The 24,386-nt window shown below is 43.0% G+C and overlaps 2 protein-coding genes across 3 annotated transcripts in view; both read left to right on the top strand.

Moving 5' to 3' along the window:
- The first annotated feature begins 4,137 nt into the window (after positions 1-4,137).
- On the top strand, positions 4,138-18,276 carry slc43a2b (solute carrier family 43 member 2b). 2 transcript variants are annotated; one of them, XM_076274022.1, is made up of 13 exons: positions 4,138-4,301; positions 8,980-9,189; positions 9,777-9,832; positions 10,066-10,142; positions 12,896-12,988; positions 13,503-13,636; positions 13,838-14,040; positions 14,339-14,482; positions 15,371-15,506; positions 16,075-16,207; positions 16,668-16,741; positions 17,053-17,176; positions 17,699-18,276. In XM_076274022.1, the coding sequence occupies exons 1-13, from the start codon at positions 4,138-4,140 to the stop codon at positions 17,858-17,860; spliced, it is 1,710 nt and encodes a 569-aa protein (XP_076130137.1). In that variant the 3' UTR covers positions 17,861-18,276. The 2 variants fall into 2 exon arrangements, with proteins under 2 accessions (XP_076130137.1, XP_076130136.1); XM_076274021.1 differs by having other exon boundaries at positions 14,339-14,494.
- A 1,248-nt stretch (positions 18,277-19,524) lies between these two features.
- pitpnab (phosphatidylinositol transfer protein, alpha b) overlaps positions 19,525-24,386 on the top strand; it is a 25,998-nt gene continuing 21,136 nt past the window's right edge. Inside the window, exons 1-2 of the mRNA XM_076274673.1 lie at positions 19,525-19,631; positions 23,788-23,818. Coding sequence (XP_076130788.1) covers positions 19,615-19,631; positions 23,788-23,818 — 48 coding nt within the window. The 5' untranslated portion in view covers positions 19,525-19,614. The remainder of the gene's footprint in view (positions 19,632-23,787; positions 23,819-24,386) is intronic.

Genomic DNA, 24,386 nt, shown 5'->3' with positions numbered 1-24,386 from the left:
ACCACACTGAAAGCTAATATTTGGTCACTAGTAAGCTACATCTGTCCTCTGTCAAATACAAATGCATTTTCAGCTTTGAACAAAACCGTTCAGGAATTATTACAGCAAAAGTGGGACGTGCGTTTTGTTTCATTCGTCCTTCCTGGTCGGGACAGTTGAAACAACATAAGGGGACGAATGAAACATACAGTTTAAGCCATATAAACGTCCCAAACTTCAAAATGTAACTACATATCATGAATGGTACTCCCAAAAGGTGTTATTTTAGATAGATTGTTGCAGGGCTATACGTCTTCGTGCATGTCTGTTAACAATTCATTGCCATCATCGTGAAGCGTGTATGAAGCGGTTTTTGAAATATCATCCTGTGGATGATTCTGCAATGTTTATAGCTAGAACGGTAAGCGTTCCCATTTATATCATGTTTATATTGTTGAAAATGTCGTTTCACTAGGTTTTTACGTGGGTTAGGCCACTGCACATCCAAATAAGTAGGCTTAACGACCCATCGGCCGTCAGTCTCCATAGGATAACATGTATTTTTATCTTCCTAAAACTGTTTTTCCATGTCTCACCTCCATAGATGATTGTTTAAACACAGATATTTGTGCATTTAATTAAAATACACGGAGGTAGGCTACAGCCTGTTCGGGACGATTGAAACACTTGTTTCAATCGTCCCGACACAGACATATGACACTAGCTTGTTTTGCTTTCCATGTAAACAAGCATGCGATATGAAAGTCTGGGATTGTGGAGAACACAATGGTCTACTGAATAAGCATCAAGTCGAACCTTTAAATGAAAAACACTGAAAATCGAAAAAATGTAACCGCTAATGAAGTTTAGCCTACTTTTGCGCATCAAAACTCGTTTATCGCCTGTAACTCCGTGATAAAATGACATAGCAGGAAGATATTTGGCTGATAGAAGGAGGTTAACATGCTCTATGTTTTGACCAAAGACGTCTGTCTATCATCATTACACTCGGAGAAAACTGGATTGTTTCATTCGTCCCGTGTTTCAATCGTCCCGGCTCTCCTCTACAATGAAGTGCAGCAAACCGCGATAGGTTCACGACAGAACTTTGTTTTTCAGTGAAATTTGTGCGTGGAATATGGCAAACAGTTTGACAGTTAGCCTGTTGTGTAACTGTGTCAGTAGACTAGCCTACTTTGGGTTTTTTTCACGCTCTTTGATGTAGTCTACTGTCGTGTGTAGAGGTTCAGTGCCCACTAGACATGTTATTCGTACAGTCTGTGCTGCTGTGACATAATCTGTTCTTTCTATAAAGGATTAAAAGGTTACTCTAACGACATAACATAAATTCCCCAGGGATGTTTTGGTGTGGGACATCTTTTTACTCTTTCAAACTAAACACTAGGAGGTATAAGATGCATTACACTTCGGCTGATTAACTGTTCCCCTTTTAGTCTAGTCATAATCAAAATGTGTTTCTATCAATAAATGAACCCCTCTAATCAATTCCCCATGTTGTATTTATACGAAAAAGTGGTCTCATTTGTCTTTATATAATGTCTGGTTGAAAAGTTATATGAATTGTTAAATTTCTTAATTGTAAAACTCGCTATTGCACAGGTTCTAAAAACAGCTCTGAAAAACAGTCATGGGACAATTTACAGCAATGCTAACATCTTTTATTGTTAACTAGACATATTAAGGAGTCTAAAAAAATGGGTGTCAACAACATGGACCCCCTCTAACTAGACTATTTGTTTTCGATGATAAGTGTTGTTTTCCGTGTGTGAACCCCTGTTCAATAAGTAGGCCTAAGCTGTTTACACGAACTGATTGGTCAACCAATAAGCCTATTGATCACATTCCCCACGTCATCATATCATATATTGGCACTGTTAGGCCTACAGTTGGATGCCTCTCATTAATTACACAAGCAGACGCCAGATTAACACACTTACCTTAGGACTTCCATGAAGGTTAAAGTGATTTTCTCATTAGTGACCCGTTCACTGTAGGCCTATCATTTACATTCAGCACTCGGGTAAGGAAGGAGACAGACTCAGAAGGAAACAAACAGATCTGTTTGTCTCCTTCTGAGTCTGTCTCCTTTCTATAGACCCTTTCAACAAGGTAAACACAAACAATGCTTGAACATTCTATTTGGGCCCCAATCTACTTCCTCTGCATTAAGATAACATATGGAATGTTAAAAAGGAAGTCTTGTGGGGCCAACTATGATGCTGATAATGGAACTCTCTTGAAAGGGTCCATAGGCCTACTAACCAATCGTATCTTGACATTATGTCACCATGACATCCTGTCTGCTACTAATCAGCTGGCGTGAATAAAAAGTGTTTTACAGTAATAGCCTGCAATTTAAGTTGCAACTGAACATTGAAATGTTGAAAATTGTAAACGTTTATTCTCTTACAATTTTCTCATTCGAATTAAATGACACACAAATGTGGGTGAGAGGCAAAGTTTTGAACTTGTTTTGTTTTTCTTCAGTGTCTACACCACTTCATGAGCCACTGTCCGGCATCTGTCGTCCCCACAGCAACCAGTCAGTACCAGTAGAGAACGCCTCTCTCTCGGTCACTGTGAGATAGGCTACAGGAATGTTGCCGGGCTGTTTCTGATCCTTGATTTAATAACGACTAAAGTTGTTTATTTCACCTTATCTGTGGTTTTGCAATTTCGTGATTCAACTGGGCGCGGGTGCGCGCTCGGATACATGGCATAAACCTGCAGACCATCTCTGGGTAGGCTACTTTACTAAAAAAAAATCTGCTTTGGTACTTTACTAAACAGCAGGGGTTTTCTGAGGGAAATATGACTAGAGATTTTCAGTACTGACTTACTAGTCTAATGCATAGCTTAACCATTCTTTATACTATTATTTTTTGTAATAGTCCTACCCCTAGTCTGGCCTAGCATATTGATAGGACAACCTCCTGTCTTCATCAGTGAGGTTCGCGACCTAAGACCAATAACTTTAACTATATGCCGGTCGGAATCCACAAGTAGCTTGGCTGATCAATTAGATCTGTATCCAGACATGGGTCTGCACAGTTTCCTTCAACTCTACTTGGAATGTAGTCTGTCCGTCGTGCTCAGAGAAATAACGTGACTACAACACCAGGCGAAAACTGCCATGGCACATCATCACTCTCCCTCAATGTTTAACCTGTGTGACAAGGCATCACTGAATGGGCGTGGTTTGGTCTGTGGTATGAGGAGCCATCGAGGCCAGTTGCCGGTCCCTTAAATAGGCTCTAGAGCACTAAGGGAAACTCAGTCGGTGAGATCCTGGACACGGCAAAGTCATCCGAAGTTTCATCCTCCCAGGTAAGACACTATCACTGATGAGATAACAAATAGGTTTCTCATGACATTATCCGATTTGAAGTGTAACAGGTTATTGTCTTCTGTATGTCTACTCTAAAATGTTGCATCGTGAGAGAGGCTATGGGTCAAGTTATCTGAATTGATATATGATGCTATTTTACTGCATAGAGAAGAAAATAATAATATTCATTGGTGATGGTTCTAGTCATCCCTGTATACATACGCACGTAGGACATTGAACTATTGAACTGGAAAGTTCCAAACAAGTTTTGAAATGATTAGAGTATTTTCTGCGACTCTTCATATTTGCCTCCTAACATTTCCATGCGTCACCTTTAAATGGATGAATTTTTTTTATCAGACTACAAAACAGTTATTCTGATCAAATTTCGATTACATCAGTATAGGTTGAAATGGAGGTATATAAAGATCCACTTAAAATAAATGTGACCTATTGATGTGCATTTATTTGTGGTCACGACCTCTTGATGGTAATGCGCCTGTTAGCCACACAAAGGCTAGGTGGCAATTATCTTGAAGACATCTGGAAATAAACGAATCCTGTGGAGATAATGCAAGTTTACATTGAGAATCACACTTATAATGATCGTTATAATCAGTGCGTAATTAGCCCTCGCCAGGTCTTGCCCATGTTTCCACTGCCAACTTAAGTGAAAATCTGTATTCTCCCTTTTGTCTTATTTTACAGCTGCTGTTCATACAGTAGTCTAACAAACACCAACCGACTTCCAGCGGTACCAACGCCCGTCGTCCTCTCTCCTGCTCTGGTCCCTTCTTCTCTGCGCCACCATGGCTCCGACCCTAAGCACAGCCTTTGCGCGCCGCTGGTGGATGGCCGTGACCGCCATCATCGAGAACCTGCTCTTCTCCGCCGTGCTTCTCGGCTGGGGGTCTCTGCTAATCATGCTCAAGTCTGAGGGCTTCTACTCCTACATGTGCAACGATCCTGGTAAGTGCCATCCACGTCTATAAGAACAAAACATGCATCCAAGGTCATACCTACACAGGCAGAGGCCCATATCTAGAAACACACTGAAAATGATTCACATCAATATAATTAAATTGTTTTCTTACAAATTATGACCAATAGTGCACAGACACCTCTTTGTGGTGAGCGAAATAGACCCCAGTTCATTGTCCAGTTAATTAGTTATATTAGTCATGTATGTCCAGTGGCTACTTTGCGATTTTTATCTCAAAGTGTTGCCCTTGGCTTCCAAAGCATGTCTGGAATGCCTTGTCCTTTGGACCTGACAACTGTATTTATGTGATGTAAGCTCAGGCTCTCAGAGGGAAGCGACACAAATGAGCCCATTGTGTGCTTGTTCTTCTCCGAAAAGGGATGGGGTACTCTGCGTGGCACTACGGTCCGCTGCCAAACTAAGTCTTGGCCTCGTTGTAGACCTGGAGGTGTTTAGAAAGTGCCTGTTATGAGGGCATGCTCCTGTATCGGTAGAAAAGTCCTATACATTCACTATTCACTGTTTTGCAGTGTCCAGAAAGGCAGTGGCTGAATAGAAATGGAATTCCCTCACAGCTTTGATAAAATGTCTTGGCACTGATTCATTTGTTGTCAATATTGACCAGAGTTTATTGGGTTTAGTAAAGGGGGCAGACAGTAGGTGCCTACATCTGCTGGCCACTGCACCTACCTAGTCTAGGCTAAAGCGAGGAATGTGCTGAGGTCTTGTGGTGGGGTTTTGCTCTGATAGTCATTTAAACGTTAAAGGTGTCTTTCTCAGTGTGCATGTCCAGTCAATAGTGTGTTGTTGACCCAAATTGGTCCTAGATGTGGACCTGAGGTTTTGAGTCGAAAACAAAAAATGCCATACATAGCATGTTTTCTTGTTTTCTTGTTTTCATGTGTGTCATGTTGTTTTTCACGGTTTTGGCTGTGCGTAGACATATCTGCGGGTCAATATCAGGGACATGATGAAGTTTCATTCTGTTGCGATAGCAGACATTCTCCCACCACTGCCAACAAAAAAACAACAGACAAGATAAAATCAAAGATTTTATTGGGGAACATCACTGGCTTTAAAGTCCAAAGATAAACCTGGAGCTACAGACAGTAAAGGGTTTGTGGTAGTGTGTGTGTGTGTGTGTGTGTGTCCTTTCACATGCTGTGGGAATAGGTGACATTATTTAGTTCATTAAATATAGTATACAGGTATGTGACCTGATCACATGGCAGTAATTGTGGCTCTGACAGAATCACCTCAGAGGTTTAAAGAACTGAAAACACCGAGTCCTTCAAGAGACTAGTATTTGTAAATATCCTAATGGATTTGAATGGAAAATCTACCCGATTTCCTGACTCTATTTGAGCCAATATCTCAATCTGATAGGTCTTTTCTTTCATCTACCAAGGGTTCGTCTATCCAGTGTTCAGCTTAATTTGTTGCTGTGTGATGTCTTTAGAAGACATTTTATCATCTCTCAGTTAATATCACTGGCTAACAATAAATACACACTTTAAGTACCGTCGTAAGAGAACCCTGAACCCTTTGAATCTATCAAATCCCTGCAGTCTCTACCAAGGAGGGCAGGTCTTATTTTTGTGGGTGGTCTAAAAATCCGTTTCGGCTGGCTCTTTGTTGTCGAGCCATTTGATTAATGTGGAGAACTCTCTTGGGTTAGATTTGATGCGTCATCTTTTCGAGTTGTGCTCAGCATATTTTCCCCCTGCAGCTCGTAGGCTGTTATCTCCCAGGGAGTGCCTGAACATTGATAGTGCCATGCGTCTGCTAAGCTGTTTCTAATCAGCCATTGCGGGTATGCCGCAATGTTGACACATTGATGCAATTTACCCCCCCCCACACACACACACACACACACTCACTACTCTCCTCCACCACAGTGCTGCACAGCTGACATGGGGAACCATACGGACACAGATCTCAAACGGATCTGGCCCGGATCAGGATTCTTACTTACTGTACTTACTCATTCATTTAGCTGGCACTTTTATCCAAAGCGACTTACATATGTCAGTTATTACATTCAGTCTCCCCCAGTCTAGCCAGTTTCTCCAGGGCAACTCAGGATTAAGTGCCTTGCTGAAGGGCATAGTGGTGGCAACCAGGAATCAAACGTGCACCTTTTTCTGCAACTGCATGCTAGCTAACCCAGCTCCTGTTCTGGCCTAAGCTGGTATCTGGAAAGGTTGAAGCTATAAGGGTGTAGGTATGCAGGTATGTGTAGCGTGATGAACTGACCCCTCGCTGTCTTTGTCTAGTTAACACCTTCTGACCCACTGTTCAAACTCTCGCATGGAACACGTGTGATATAGTACATGTGTGAATGAGGATGTCTGTACATTGGGGAGACTACGACTGACCCTTCTCTCGTGTGGCTGACAAGCGCGTCACGGCATTCCTCTGCCCAGCACATGCTGCTTGTGCGTGCTGGCCTTGGCTGAGGTGAGCTGCACGTTTGTCATCTAGCTGCTATTGGCCTGATTCAGCAGGAGATGACAGAGTCGTAACACATGTGCCCAGTCACAACTCCCCCATTCACACACTCTCTCACACACCCACCCACCCACACACATCACTACTGGTGCTTAGAAACAGCAGCAAGTTGTGACCAAGTGGGTCTTATGATCAGATCACTGTAGCTGCCAAGTACCGCTTTGGACAAAACATAAAATGAAGACATAGCTAGACACTCCAAAGTTAGAATTGAGTTGAGAAAATCTTTAAACTCTTGATCTCCAAAATCTCTCAAAATCTTCTACCAGGCAGGCATGCCCTGTCCAGTGTTGGGCCTCTCCATTCAGTCAGGGCCTCCCCTGCACCTACACCCAAAGACACCTTTGCCTTGCCAAGTCAATGTGCTGACCAGCTACATGCTTCACTGATACATTTGTTAGACATTATGTTCCTTCCCTACTATCTGCCTACCCCTGCAGATTATGTAAGAGTTCAGAAGAAGGACAATAAAATGTGTACCTGTACCATTTGTAGGCAGATAAGCGACCGGTGACTGATTTCTCCCTCTCTCTCTCTATTGCTTCTTCTATCACTTCCTCTCCCTCTCTCTCTCTATCACTTCTCTACCCTTATCTGACCTCAGTAATGTGTTTTATGGGGGGGGGGGGGTAAAGGCCGCAGCGCTTGCACACGTGTTGCACGCGCTTGCACGGTTAGCAGTTTCCCAGTGTTAGCTGGCTCGCATGGTGGGGGATTTGAAACATGTCCACGTCACATCATCTTTTACTCTGCTTATGAAACTCAGTTCACTCCCTGCCACTACATCACAGATGCACAGACACACACACACACACACACACACACACACACACACACACACACACACACACACACACACACACAGAAAGAGAGAGAGAGAGAGAGACACTCACAGAGAGAGACACAGAAGCATACACACACACGATTGCCCTGATCTCATGTGTTGCCGTGGTGTCAAGGCCAAGCTGCTCAGACCCCATGGATTATTATAGGATGGAAGGGTGCACATGGCGGCACGTGCCGTAGACACACACCTTGAACTTGTGAAGTCGCTGTAGAGTGGTATTTCAGAACCTGGCGGAAAGTCCACACTGGTGTCACTTCAGAGGCTGACAGTTCTCTCTTGACGCACACACCTGACCTACCTCCCTCCCTCTCTCTCTCTCTCTCTCTTTCTCTCTCTCTTTCTCCCTCTTTCACTATTGCTTTCTCTCTCTCCCTCTCATCTGTCCATTTCTTGCACCCTGTCATCATATTTCTCACATATACATTGCGTCCGTGTGGTTCCTGTCGGTCAGCCAAAGCTAGAGATGGAGATGAAGGTCGAGATCACTTGGTCATTATACATTTCAGCTATACATAATTAGCATGCCAATACGACATGCTCACTTCATGGGGCTGCAGTGGGAAGAAATAGAAAGTTCATCTGGAGATGTGCCATTTAGATCTCACTTCAAAGCAGCATGCTGATGTGTTTCTCAGTTTCATATCACAAGTCTTGAATTAATTACAATTCAGATCCATGCCCTGAGTTTTCTTTTTAATATTCAGCAATGTTCTATTTAATTATTTTCTCAAATTAATCTGATTGACTTTTTTGGTGTTGCTTGTTACACTGAAGAAAACATATGCAATTACAGCGACATTACAGAGCAGGAAAAGGCTTGTGCACTACTGTATTGCACAAAGTAACCAACTCTTCTCTTCTCTTCTCTCTTAATCTCCTCTCTTCTTTTTTCTTTTCTTCTCTTCTCTCCTTATCTCCTCTCTTCTCTTCTATTCTCCTCTCTTTTCTTTTCTTTTCTTTTCTTTTCTTTTCTTCTCTTCTCTTCTCTTCTCCTCTCTTCTCTTCTCTTCTATTCTCCTCTCTTTTCTTTTCTTTTCTTCTCTTCTCTTCTCTTCTCTTCTCTTCTCTTCTCTCCTAATCTCCTCTCTTTTCTTTTCTTTTCTTCTCTTCTCTTCTCTTCTCTTCTCTTCTCTTTTCTCCTCATCTCCTCTTCTATTCTCCTCTCTTCTCTTCTCTTCTCTCCTTTCCTCTTTGTCTTGCAGGAAACAGCTCGTCCTTGCTGAACCTCACCCTGCCCCCCCTGTCTGGTCCGGTCGGTGGCAAGCCGGACGGCGAGGATGAGATGGACTACTACCCTGACGAGGACGTGAGCCTGGCCCAGGGTCAGAGCGGCGTGGAGGTGCGTCCACTGCACCCGGAGGAGCCGATGATGCGCATGAACGGCTGGCTGATCTGCAAGGAGCAGGACGAGACGCTGAACATGGCCTTCACCATGGGCTCCTTTCTCCTCAGCGCCATCACGCTGCCGCTCGGCATCGTCATGGACAAGTACGGCCCGCGCAATCTCAGGCTGCTGGGCAGGTGAGGCACACACACACACACATGCACACAACTGCACACTCAAGCATGGACACACACACACACACACACACACATGCACACACACACACACACATGCACACAACTGCACACTCAAGCATGGACACACACACACACACACACACACATGCACACAACTGCACACTGAAGCATGGACACACACACACACATGCACACAACTGCACACTCAAGCATGGATACACACACACACACACACACACACATATACATGTATACACATTACACACACACACACACAAACACACATGCACATTCACATACGCTTACACACACACACACACACACACACACACACACACACACACACTGAAACACACACACACATACACACACACACACATGCACACAACTGCACACTCAAGCATGGACACACACACACACACACACATACATGTATACACATTACACACACACACACAAACACACATGCACATTCACATACGCTTACACACACACACACACACACACACACACACACACACACACACACACTGAAACACACACATCTTTGAATGAATCCTCTGACTGTTTACTCTCTCAATCCCCAGTGCTTGCTTCTCTTTCTCCTGTCTGTTGATTGCTTATGGAGCCTACAATCCAAACGGTAAGAACATGGCTTCATCATTCTCTGACTTTGCCATGTTGATGGAAATGGAAATTGGTAGCAATGAACATGCATACTCTTCTGAAAATGTGTCCTGGAATTTGTGTATTTGAGCTTGTAAAGTAAATAGTAGTGTATTTAATTAAACTGAATTTAATTGAATGGAATTTAAGTGGTTGTGAGTATCTGTATTTCAAATTCTGAAGTAATCTTTGCCAATATGTCTCTTCCAGAGCTCTCGGTGCTCATCTTCATTGCCCTGATCTTCAATGGGTTTGGAGGAATGTGTTTGACCTTCACGTCTCTAACAGTGAGTTCTCTCTGGTCTACAAGCGGCTCTGCAAGCTACAGTTAGAAGCAGCTCTGGTTAAAAACATGCAGTGCTGTGTTCTTAAAGTAAGACTTATTTGGAATAAGTATAGATCTATAGAGAATAGCACATATGGGATTTTATAGAATAAAGAGGAACTTAAAAAGAGTTAAAGAGTTTTAAGGTCTCAGAGGGTGTGCTGGCTGTTCTTACAGGTTCAAAGAGGGTGCAGAGACCGCAGCAGGTCTGTGTGTGGGTTAATCATTAGGTGTTAGCCTAAAGGCATTTTCCTCTCTTCCTCTCTGTTGTGCGGAGGGGCTCTGATTCAGTGATGCAACAGTGCGCACAGATTGCTGAGGTTGTGACAATGGCCAGTGGTCACAGGGTCAAGTGTAGCCTAAGGGGAGGGTGTCAACGTGGGCTGACTTCAACCTTGACTTCACTTGTATTTGACTTTAGACAGGAGTGTAGGTTACAGCCACAGTGTCTTTTGGAAAATAGCTGATTCAGTGAGAGTGATTCCCTTTCCTACATGATTTGATTTTATGATGACTCATATTTTACATAGTATACCCAGAAACCAACTTGACAGTTGCAAATATAAGCTTTTAGCTGGAATAGTAAAGATGTACATCCAGTCTTTCTTAGAATAGCCTGCATCTTCCATACAGCTAGAATGGTCCTGAGTGTGCATGACAAAAGCACTGAGCTATTGTTCTATTATAGAGTTCTGTTCTATTCTAGATTTCTGTTCTAGAGCACTACTGGAGGATGTGGGGTAATGGATATCATAGACTGTATATATACAGTTGATGATGATGGATATACTACAGCCAAGTACCACCAGTTTGACCAATTATGCTTCACAAGTTTATCACAGTAATGCACACAAAGAGATCTGCAAACTGTGTTTTACTAGGTGAGATTGTTTGTGGTATCTTCAAAAGGGTGATACATTTTCTACATGGGTTTAGACCACTGAGCTCTTGGTTCAGGCAGTAGGATTGAGTGTTTTAGCAATTCAGATGGCACCGTACTATATCACTGTATGCATAACATTCTGGTGTAATTTATCTGACTACCGTAATACTGCAGAAAGGTTTTTTGAATAAAAGTTTGCCTTGGTCTTTTTGACAAAACTGGTCATTTCCAGGTCTATTTGGTTAGACATCAGCACATGTAACTCACAACTTGTTTACATGTCACTGTTTCTGGATGACAGACCAGAGACCTCCAAAGACAAGTGATTTCCAACCCTGTGAAAGTGGCAACCCCCCTGCCCCCCTCCGTCTCTTTGTAGAGTCTACAAGAGTTCCGTTGATGATTGACGAGATGAAAGTGTTTTCTCGGCAGCGGAATGCACAGTGTGTGCTTACATAACGTAATGGCTACTTGTTGTTGTTGTGGCGAGTACACTTGTGCAGGGCGGTGTAAGATATTTTTTTTCGGGGGGGGGGGGGGGGGGATAATTGATGCACTGTGCCACTTTTTTTTTCCTGCGGCATCCCAATTAGAGGAGTAATGAGTTACCGACGGCTGCAGCAGAGCGTGCTGGATGAGGGAGGCTTTGTGGACCCCTCGCTCATTTCATGCCACCCCCTCAAAGAACATGAGAATAGAGAGAGAGAGAGAGAGAGAGAGAGAGAGAGAGAGAGAGCAGGAAAAAAAGAAAGGATGGAAGACAGAGAGAGAGGAGAAGAGAAAAAGTTGTTGTTTTTTCCAGTGAGTAGTAGCATGAAAGACAGAAACGGTCACTGATTTTCACCTTGTGCTTTTTCCTTTAGCTGTTGGTATATATAGAAAGGAATTTCCCTTTTTTATTTCCTGCATGTTTTTGTATCTTTGCATTTATTGAAATAGGGAACAGAGTGGCTGTTGTAGAGAGAGAGAGAGAGAGAGAGAGACAATCAACACTTGTCATCTTGTCAATACAGGTCATTGAGTTCACATTCCAAGTAACAGATGTTCCTTTCAGAGCTATAAATATGACTCATATCATTCAGCACCTAGTCTAATCGCATTTGCTTAAGACATTTATTTCATTTTATAGTTCATCAGTTTGTTTACCCATCCCCATTCCCTCCCTTCCGCTCCCCTCCTCTCTCCATCTCCCTCTCTGCCCACTTCTGAGCTGTCTGATCTGGGAGAAAAGGCTCCCCAGCCCGTGCAATTGCGCTGCACAAACCTTTCAGAGTTGTTTGTCTGGCTTTGCCAGGACTCTTAATTGGTTGGCAGTGCCCCCTCATTTCTGACCAGAGAAGCCCAGCGGATGCCTTCTGAGGGCTAACCGTCTTTTTTTCGGCCCCAGTTCAGTTTGACCATCACTTTTTGAACTGCTATGACTGTGTTTTATATCAAATGCAAAAGTTAAAATAGGCATGTTGTGTATCCAGACACAATCTAGATAATCTAGGTGCTTGACAAAAGTATAAGTGAGACAAATGAAAAAAGGTTTAAAAAGAGGCTGTGCACTACTGTAAAGGCTGCTCCCAAACCAATTGAATGTTGTTTTTTTATGGTGTTTTTTACCACCATATGTGATGTTTTAGGCCCAAGCCTTTCCTCAGAGGTCAGATTACTTTTAGACTAGCCTGAGAACAGCATCTAGTTTGTGGGAGGGTGTGCATACTTTTCCATATGTTTTATTTCAGCCATGACTATATGACATTCAGCTACCACTGTCCCTGTTCACTGCTGAGACAGTGAATTTAATCCCAACAAGCGTTTGAATTCTGCTCCTCTGCACTCCACAGCTGCCTAACATGTTTGGAGACTTGCGGTCCACATTCATCGCCCTGATGATTGGCTCGTACGCCTCTTCCGCCGTCACCTTCCCAGGTGTTAAGGTACAGTTCAGCACATTAAGTGACCTTGGCCCTCACTGGGAATCTAGGGCAGAGGCCGTGGTGTAATGTCAATGTTCCTGGTGCAAATTGTCCTGTCAGCCTGCAATCACACTGCCATTTGGCTTTACACATTAACAAGAAGCTGGAAATAAATGCAAGTGTGTGTGTGTGCAGGTGCATGACAAGTCCGCTGGCTAGCGGCCCAGATTAGCTTTAGGAATATTCAGGAGCACACCAGTAATAAAAACGGCTCATTGCTATCCTCCAGTTAGAGTCTTGGAGATGCTTATAGGAACGGTGAGCTAAAAGGATAAATAGCCCCGTATAATAAAATGTAAAATGACCCTAACAGACTGTATGGTTACAGCAACTTTATTTACTATAAAGCAGTATAATGGATAATGGATCAGCAAGCATTGATAAGCAAGTGTACTGTCACAAATTGTTCCTAATGGTTATGTGGTGTGTGTGTGTGTGTGTGTGTGTGTGTGTGTGTGTGTGTGTGTGTGTGCAGGTGGTCTATGATCTGGGAGTGCCATTCATTACCATCCTGGTGGTGTGGGCAGCGTGTGCTGGACTCGTCTTTTTCAACTGCTTCTTGAACTGGCCCCTGGAACCATTCCCTGGACCCGAGGACATGGACTACACGTAAGAAACACACACACACACACACACACACACACACACACACACACACACAGTCGGACACACACAGTCGGACACAGTCGGACACACAGTAGACACACTTACAGTAATAACCCTTCAACAGATACAAACAGCATATGCTCATGACCCTGTCTATCCCTTATCATTTCCCTCTCTCCCTCCCTCTCTCTCTCCTGCCTGTAGCGTGAAGATCAAATTCAGCTGGCTGGGTTTCGACCACAAGATCACCGGAAAGCAGTTCTACCAGCAGGTGACCACCGTGGGCCGGCGCCTGAGTGTTGGGAACACCCTCAATCAGAAGGAGCTGTCCACCAAGGACGGAAACAAGCTCTGCCTGTCCACCATGGACCTGGAGGTCCAGTGCAAACAAAAGGAAGAATGTAAGAGTCAAGAGAGAACCTCCCCCTCCATCAAACACCCAAATCCATACCACCTCATTAGTAACAGGTCCACAAGTCTGATTGTCACAGAGCAACCGAGATAGATAGATAGATAGATAGATAGATAGATAGATAGATAGATAGATAGATAGATAGATAAATAGATGGATAGATAAGCAACACACACATGTAAACACAGGTCAGTGGTTAGCCTTCAGAATGTAATTTTAACTCAGTTGTGGCTGCAGTTGCTTCTTCTGAGTTTTGACTTAAACCTGTGTGTGTGTGTGTGTTCCTCCTACAGCCCAGTCGTTCCTGAAGAGTATCACAACCCCTCTGTTCATGCTGTCTCTGGTCACCATGTGTGTGACTCAACTCCGTCTCATCTTCTACATGGGAGCCATGAACAACATCCTGGAGTCCCTCAGCGGTGGAGACCTCAACACAGGTGTGTGTGTGTGTGTGTGTGTGTGTGTGTGTGTGTGTGTGTGTGTGGGCTGAACTGATTAAGCCATATGCTAAAAAGTCTGGGTTGAATGCCAAAGGACAAATGCACACACAAATGTGTATGCTCTACCTTTACTGTAGGATACCTTGGATAAATGTTCTTATTACAAAAGTAATTCATAAATATGACCTATTTGGTTCATATATCATCTTATTATTTCATCACTGTCTTTTATGTTGTCATGTCAAATCAGAATAGGATGTGATGAAATCCTAGTGGGATCTTAATAGGATGCTATATGCAGAGATATCAAGTAGATATAGAGCGATATAAAAACGGATTAGATATAAAATCATTATTATTATCGTTACCCCTGACAACTGTATTACGTGCGCTCATTTCGTCTTCCTTATCTGTAACCCCCTTTGTGTTTACAGTGGAGAGGATGGAGTTGGGTAAGACTGAGAGACTATGCTGATGATACTCTGATGATACACGCAGCTTTTTGGGCAGAACTCAGTATTGACTCATTTAATTAGTGCCTATTCATCATTATCATAAAATAAATCACTGTCTTTTTTACGCCCTTCTGGCACTTTCAATGAATGTTGCTAGAGAGTTGCTTGTCCAAAAAGTGATCAGTCATCATTGTATCATCAGTGGTTGTATAGTTATCTAGTAGGCTTACTCACGGTAGTGCTTTGAGATGGCTGTTGCTAACACGTAGTTGCTGTGTTGCTTGGCTCTGTAACAGAGTATAATGTGTTGCGAGTGCTGTAGGAAGGAGTGATTGTGTTAACTACTCATCCATGTGGTTACTGACTAACCAGAGGGGTTATTCATTAAACAGTTAAGTAATCTCTTTCTCTCCCCCCCCCCCTCTCTCAGTGAGTCTATACTCCTCCATCTTTGGTGTGATGCAGCTCTTGTGCCTCATGACGACTCCGGTCATTGGTCAGATCATGGACTGGAAGCTCAAAGACTGTGAGGATGCGGACAGCGATGAGAAGAAGGAACTCAACAAGTGAGTGAGCATTCACGTGCAGTCACGACAGTCACATAAAGCCCTGTCTGACCAGTCACATTGAAGAACATTTATTGCTTTCACTTGTGCTTCACACAAGCATGTCATCATCACATTCACTTAAAGAGTTCAGAATCCTATTCACTACTAGAGTAAAGTGTACGTAACTACATAGTCAAGCTTAAGTAGTGAAAACAATGAGGGGATTGACTATTTGCACGAAAGGCTCTCAGTGAGCTTGTTTGTTTCCTGTGGAACCAGGTGTGTTTGAACCTGCCGCTATTCTGAATGTAATTAGTGTCTGACTGGCTCACCAAGACCCTTTCGTCCAACTACTAGCCAATAACATCTAGACAGGACAGGAGGACACAACCTGTTAGCAACTTAGTTGATTGGCAATGGGAAATTGCATTGCAACCAACAAAGTTGCTAACTTAGTTAGCAACTATGGTTTTGGAAAACGCACCCCTTGTGATGTGGTGATGATGATGGTAGTGATGATGGAGATGAGTGTAGTAGTGGTGGTGGTGGTGATGACGATGAAGACAATGGTGTTTGTGCTTTCCAGGGACCAGCCCCAGCCAAAGAAGCAGGACAAACAGATCCAGAAGGTCACCAATGCCATGCGAGCCTTCATCGTCACCAATCTCCTCCTAGTGGGCTTCGGAATCACCTGCCTCATCCCTAACCTGCCTCTACAGGTGTGTGTGTGTGTGTGTGTGTGTCTGTGTTTGTTGTGTGTGTGCATATGGATGTGTGTGTGTGTGTGTGTGTGTGTGTGTGTGTGTGTGTGTGTGTGTGTGTGTGTGTGTGTGTGTGTGCGCGCGTATATATGAGTTTGTTATGTGTGTGCATATGGATAGGTGTGTGGGTGTGTGCTGTGTGTGTGTGTAGGGTGTGAACAGTTCAGTGATGTTGAGAGGAATAGTGTACAAGATCATCTCCTAGTGGTTAAATAATGTAATGAAAGCCAAACAATCTCCCTTCTGAGGCGAAAGAGTAAGAGTTTCTCAACTTATGCTCCATAGAGGAGATAAACTCTACTGTAATATGCCACATTAGAATGAAATTTAGGAAATAACGGCCTTAAAGACCTTTAGAGTGAATGAGGCTTATTTACTGAACATAAAGTGACATGTATGAATCTCTCCTCCACATCAGATGCTGTCTTTTGTCCTGCACACCATCGTAAGAGGATTCATACATTCAGCTACTGGCGGACTCTATGCTGCTGTGTAAGTGTTATTTAATCAAAAACCTGTATATTATCTCTTCCTTTTAAAATATACACCAATGTTTTTTTAATATATAATCTATTTATACTAGATTTTTCAGAAAACACAAAAAAGTTAACCAAAAATTGATTGATGATTTAGGCAAATTTTTTTTTGGAATTTAGGATTTAGGATTATTTTAGCAAGGTGACGATATATGATGTAAAGTAATACAGTGTGCTATTTTATATTCCATATGGATTATGTTATGTGTGGTGGCGGTTTAAATTGACCCTGGGTCTCCGTCTCTTTCTCTCCATACGTGTCCACAGGTACCCCTCGTCCCAGTTTGGTAGTCTGACGGGCATGCAGTCTCTGGTCAGCGCCCTGTTTGCACTGTTCCAGCAGCCACTCTTCATGGCCATGATGGGACCACTGGAGGGAGATCCCACCTGGGTAGGTTATACTCCTGACACACATGCACACTCTCACTCACACACAAACATACACATGCATGCACACATACAGACACACATACAGACACACATATAAGCGCACGCACGCACACACACGCACACACACACACACACACACACACACACACACACACACACACACACACACACACACACACACACACACACACACACACACACACACAATTGTCTGCAAAATACCATATCCATAACCATAGCACACACATACTGTACACACACATGCATTAGTTTAGAGTGACTAGACTAGTGTTTAGAGTCAGTGACTTCTGTACTGAGTTAAGCAAATTGTGGTAAGTGACTCTACAGACTGTAATTGCTGGCTGTGATAGCTGGCTGTGCTAATTGATTCCAGTAACTGACTGTACTAGCTGCTAGCTGTACTGGTTGCTAATGTGGTGACTGACTGTGCTAGTTGCTAGCTGACTTCAGTAACTGACCGTGATAGCTGGCTGTGCTAACTGACCGGTGTTGTCTCTGACAGGTGGACGTTGGGCTGCTGGGCGTGAGCATGCTTGGCTTCCTGCTGCCCCTCTACCTCATCTTCTTCCGCAGACAGCTGGTAAAGGCAAGGAAGGAGAAGGACAACGAGGCCAAGATCTACCTGAAGATTAACGGAAACAGCAGTCCAGAAGCCTTCGTGTAGAACACAGCAAAACGGAAGCGTAGATATGAGGAGTTAAAGGAAAAAAAGAGAGAGAAAAGGTGGAGAGGAGAGGAGAGCTAGAAAGAGAGTGAAGTTCTGCCGGTCACTTATGGACTGTGCCATGGATTCCAGTCTCTTTGAGAACTTAAAGAGCTTCACCTTTCCAGTTATTTATTTCAGTGCCTTCTTATCAGATGAGAATTTCAACTGATGTCGTCCAAATCTCTTGTTATCACATAACGTTTCGTCTTTCAACATCTTAGGTGTATATTCTCAATGTAACACATTTTAACTATGAATTATCGCATAGACACTATGATATTTCTGTATACGGCATTTTTGAGATTAAAGAACCTTGACCAACACTGTGGTGCTCTTTTTAAAGACTGCTACAGTGTTTTGATATTGCTCACTAAACATTATTTATGTTTATCAAATTAGCAGAGGAAGTGCTTGATGATAGTTACAGCAACAAGAAGGATGGTCAGTTAAATAAGATGTGCCCTGATTTTACCATAGAGGCCTGCAAATCTACTTCAGGCCTACTTTAAAAGATGAATGTGATTTGTCACATTCAGATATGTAAAAGCCACATTTATGTATTTAATTTTGTAAATATTTTTTTATGATGAAAGTTGATGCAGACACAATATTTATACATAAAAGTGGCTTTGCTTTGTGGATGCTTTGTATTTGAATTGTTTTATGCTTTTATTTTATATTAATTCTTTGGCTTTTATGGGCCTACCAGTCATAAACTCAGCACTTTTGACATAATGTCTTCATCCCCTTTCTCTTGTCATTTTATATTGTAGGAAATATTCTTTGTTTGGAAACTATCAATTTCAGTATTTCTAACATTCATATTTTTAAACCATTTTAAAAGCATTATTGCTTAATGTATTTTACGTAACATGTTATTGTGTTGACGGCTATTGATAGGTTATGTGAAAAAGACTGAGTGGTTGAAAATGATGTTGGTACAATGTCGGAAAGAATGTTGTGAACTTGCTTGAACCGCAGAGAGAAAAGGCAGATAGACCGCCCGTTTCATTGCTTGTAATTAATATTGCCTTATTTTGTGTATTTATTTGATTCTTATTCCGTGACATTTCTCATCAGAATCATATTTTTGTGAAGTATCTTTGCGGCCTTTTCTTTATAACTTACTTTTTCCTCGGTCTTGTAGTAGACTTTGTAAAAGGTATTTTTATTTGTATAGAGGCATTATTGTTAAGTGCGAGTAATAAATTATTACTATAAAATATATTATGTGTGTGATTCATTCTTGTCTTGGCATCCTATCAAGACACTACAGTGCTTTTTGGTGTTTTTGCTGAGGTTTAGGCTACAAGAGGATGCTTGGCGTCTGTGGCCTACCCTATTTTTCCCTTTTAGACTGCAGTGAGATTGTTTAGGTCCCATTCGAGCAACGTCTCGACATTACAGTACATTAGAGGACAGATGATCTTGGTCATCCCCGAACATAAACGATCATTGCGTTTATCAAACCCCTTTTCTGACGTCAGCACGGTTATGTCACATCTCTAGGTTTGCGCTTACCGCGACGATGCCGCGCCCCCCTCGGCCCTGTTCAGGAAGTGAATTTGTGGAAAATAGAAAAACGAGAGCTAGAATGACATAGAAGCGGGAGAGGTGGTAGAGAGGAAGAGAGACAGGCAGAGGGCTTACCACCAATTTGGGCCGCTATAGAGCGATACAATAACTAGTTAATACATAAAGCACACGGGAAGATGCTCATCAAAGAATTGTAAGTATGTTTTATCGTAATTTTAAATGGCATGCGGGCTTGCAGTGCTGGGCTTTGCAGTGGACCCACTAGGCTCCAGTCATTGGCAGCGTAAAGCGGAGTGGCATTAGAATAAGAGGTAGCCCATGGCGACATAAAAAACTTAACTGATGATGGTTTATTTTAACACCTGGCAGACTACTTATTTGTTGCGCTAGGTGTGTATTTTTGGAAAACGCCTCTGTCAAAACCAGATTCCAGTATATTATTATTTATTTAATCTATATTTATTCGTCTGATGTTGATGTTAAATAAGAATAACCGCCCTTCCTTCCATGTTAATCCATTCCAATACCCCGCGTTGGAGGTGAACAGTGGTGGTTTAGGATATTGCGTGCTGACATTCATTCCAGTGGCAACATATCCATGTTATTGATGCGCCCGGTGAAGGTGAAACCGACCGAATTTGGAACGTTTCTATCAGGATAGTGTGTGGATGCCCAGTCCTAAAATATATTTCTTAACAATATGCAAAAGTGAAGGGGCTATCGTGTTTAGCCAGATTCCGAGAATCAACCCTGACATTTTAAACGTTGGACACGGTCATTTTGCGTATGCAATTTGAGCAGGTGTTCTATTGGTTACCCTCTAACCAGGCGATGCGGTGACAGGGTGGCCATTGAAATTAAACTTGACTCATGCGATTTAATCTTCTTAAATTCGAATAATCAAGAGTCATCAAGTTGCTTTATGCATGCAAAGAAACCTGTAAAGGTGAAGGCTACCGGGGAACTACGGTTGGTTGTTCGGCCATATTGAAACATGAAATATAATTTCAATGTACAATGAATAAATCGAACTCGCTCCATCTTATACATCCAGATATCACCTCTCGAAACATCGGCAATCTCATGCGATATTCTTTTTTAAAGTTAGCGAGTCACCATTCCTGTATCAGACTTACCACAATGTATTTGAAGGGCTATGTGTTGGTAGACAATAATTTGACACCGCTGGAATTCCGTTAAAGGCTCCTCGATGGGATGCACACTCACATAGCCTATATCGGTGTTAATATGACACAAATCTGGTTTGATGTTTATTTTCAAGCTGCATTGCATATTTAGAGGACGTGACTGTCGTATTATCACCGGTGTCCTCCTTGCCAAACATATTCTGGGATGTCAGGCAGTCTCCCTCTCTACACGAATAGGATTCCTCCGTGCCTCATGCCCTGCCGACTAAGGTCATACAAATGGATGTTGGCAGAGGCCTACCGGCAGCTTACACATGAACGTAGATTAGACAGTAAAGGCGCACAACCCTTATGCTTAGGATGCGGGAGCACTACTAGGCTACGCATAAAATGGTAGGCCCGAGGTTTATGTCACGATTTACCGATGAATCATCAGTGTGGCACCAGAAAGATATTCATCGCTCGTAAAATTGAGCAAGCACTTAAAAATGTACCTCGATCGAGTTCTTTTTATTGCGGAGGTTGTGCTGCGGAATACTTAATGTCATGCAAATAATTAAGCCAAGCAATCATATCAGGACCGGACAGCGCTCTTAACCCCTTCCTGAAAGTTTGCTCTCCATGGTACTTAAGTGAGAGAAGGAGTTTGAATTTGAATAGAAACCACGGCATTGGTGTAAACCAGCTTGAAGTTTGGAGACAGCCGGATGTGTCGTTTTAAGCACGAGAATCAAATGTATAGTTTGGGTGTGTCAGTGTTTGATAAAACATGAATAATACGAAATAAATGGTAAATTTAACTTACAAAAATGGCAACTAACTCGCTGAGGCATTTGTCTTTGTGTCTGAGATCATACTTTGCCTTCAGGAGAACTGAAGACAGCACATAAGTAATTTAGAGATAAAATAGCCTAGAGAAGTTTAAACAGATGATTGGTCCAAATCTGACCAGTGTTTTAACCGAAGGTCCTGCCTTGTTAATACCCAGATCATCCATTTTAATGAGGTCAGTGTGCTTCAGTCACCCTTCAGCAAAAGGTCAATAGCTTTGTGTTTGATGGTGCCATGTTAGACAAATAGCACAGGCCTCCTCCTGCAGTCAGGTGCTTGTAGCTCAGGTGATAGATGTGTGAGGAAGGATGATCCCGGCAGTGGAGACGTGCTTTTAAAGAGCTCACATGTGTGACTGTGCCTGAGGTGTGAAGGAAGTCGGCACCATTTTCTTCAGTTGTCTCCCCTCACAAATGATTGTTACAGTATTTTAAGTTTTGGTGTTCTAACACGATTAATAATATCCATAATATCACTAATAATAAGAGATTCATCCTTTGTATATCTGGATGTGCAGTGCAGTTGCATATTTACACATAATTTGCGACCCTGGAATGCAGCATTAAGGCCAAAAGGCCTGCACTTTTGGTTATAAAGACAGCATAGTGAATGAGACTGTAATGCAGATAAAGGTTCTTTATGTGGCCTAATTTGGGGTGCGGGTGGGGGGCTGTTCAGTGACAGCAGGATGCAGATAGCTCAGCCAGCATCTTGACATCCCCCTTGAAGTAGGGCTCCCAGAGAGCATTGCAAGTGAATGAGAGCATGTTAGCCAGGTTAGCTCCCCACCTACACAGAGAATGTGTGTGGATGAAGACAAGGCATATTAGCATACCAAAATGACATGTTGCCATTACCACAAATTAGATTGCATTTAAGAGTGTATATTATGGACATTCACACATTCTCAACTCAACTCGGGTTATTTTATTTGTCTGTTTAAATCCTGTTGTCAGAGATGTATAGAAATTCCCTTTGGTTTGAGAAGCATTCAGGATGCATGCAGTTGACATCATTTCACAGTAGCATTGTCCGTCCTAGACAGCAGAGAGCGAGAGAGAGAGAGAAAGAGAGAGAGAGAGAGAAAGAGAAAAAGAGAGAGCGAGAGAATGAAGAAGAGAAACCTTTTCCTCAGAGTGTGGCTGGCGGTTAGCGATGTTGCCCAGCAGCCCTGAGCTCTTTATCTAGAGGCACCTGTGTAAGCACAGACACACAGCTCTGGCATTTATAATGCAAGAACAGGCCCTGGTGTCACAGAGCAGGCGGAGGCAGGGAGGGAGGGAGGGGGTGGGTGGGGGACACCAGATCTGCTGTTATAGCCTTCAGGGCCAAGGAGAGGCCGTTACTCAAGACTTAAAGGTGGTTGCCATTCACCTGCTCTCTGCTGTATGTCCACAGCCCCCCCCCCCCCCACACACACACACACACACATCCATCAGTGTGATCTTGTGCCCGGTGGAAACAATGTTTAATGTTCACCTTCATCATTTCAGTGCTTGAGTTTTATTGAGCACTTTTACGCAAAGCTCTGTAAGCATCATCATACACAGACACAGTACAGTGTGTTTTTATGAGGGACATCTCTAATGTGTGTGTGTGTGTGTGTGTGTGTGTGTGTGCTGTAGGTAAACACGTGTGTTTAGACTGACTCACAGCTGCCATAAGGGAGACCCAAAGGAAGGCAGCTAATTAGTCCACAGTGAGGCCCTGGTGTCCGCTTTCACCCTTTGAGTATTAATGAAATATGCAAGCAGCGGAGAAGGAGTTACCCTGGGCCTGCCAATCTAAAACAGCACACACAGAAGGAGTTACCATGGGCCTGCTAATCAAAAACAGCACACACAGAAGGAGTTACCATGGGCCTGCCAATCTAAAACAGCACACACAGTCAACAACTGCGCTGGAATTGTCAAAAGCCATGACACAGGGACACATGGAAATGCTTGATATGCGCTCTGTGTCTCTCTCTGTGTGTGTGTGTGTGTGTGTAGATCTGTTCTGATGGCACACTGTTCTTTTTAGGTTAAAGTATACTGTACTCTTAATCTTAATCACCTTATCAAAAACAACACCAGACCATAAACGTCACCCAGGGGTCAGAGTGTGAGCGTGTTGATGGAGAGCATAGCATAATGTCCAATTTTTTTTCAGTTAAATTGTCTGAACCCAAAAGAGATAAGCAGCGAGATAAGAGCTGTAGCAAGCTGCGACTGCAACACTATGCCACAACCATATATGGAGTCAGTTACATGTTGGATCAAAAATACTTGCTTTTGAATTGTGTTTTGTTGATAATTGTTGCTACTCTGTTCCTCTCTCTCATACACACACTCACATCCAGTCTGTCTCTTTCTCTCTGTTTGTTTTCAGTCGAGTGGTCCTGCCCATTTCTGTGGAAGAGGTGAGTGCTGCTCTTTTAAGGTTGCTGTAGTACACATCTTGCTTTGGGCTGTCTTTCTGTCTGTCTGTCTGTCTGTCTGTCTGTCTGTCTCCTTGTGCTTACTTTAACATGCTCTGTGAGAGAGGGTGGACAGGCCCAAGCCTGTCAGTTTTCTTCTACAAATGCACCTCTTTTTTTCTGCAATGCCAAACTGGCCTGAATTGACACACCTACCATGAAATTACACTGAAATTACTGTAGATTTAGCCAAATAGTTTGACAGCTATACCCTGATGTGTTTCCCTGTAGAGCACAATACACGTGAACTTGATAGACTCTGGCAGTCACTACGCTGTGCTGTAGTTGAACGAGGACAGTCACATACAGTAGTATCAACCTGGAGTCAGTTGTATTGTGCAAACTTAAACTACAAAGGTGCGTGTGTGTGTATGCGCGTGTCTGTGCGCGTGGTTTTGTGTGTGTGTGCGTATGTGTTTGTGTGTGTGTGTGTGCGTGGTGGTGTGTGTGTGTGTGTGTGTGCGCGCGTGGTTGTGTGTGTGTGCGTGTGTGTGGTTGTGTGCGTGTGTGT

Source organism: Alosa pseudoharengus, unplaced genomic scaffold, assembly GCF_046254945.1.
Source record: "Alosa pseudoharengus isolate Yale_2024_CS ecotype anadromous, Long Island Sound unplaced genomic scaffold, YU_APseudo_1.1 YU_APseudo_1.1_scf_8, whole genome shotgun sequence".
NCBI lineage: Eukaryota > Metazoa > Chordata > Actinopteri > Clupeiformes > Clupeidae > Alosa > Alosa pseudoharengus.
This window is presented reverse-complemented; position numbering and strand designations above follow the sequence as displayed.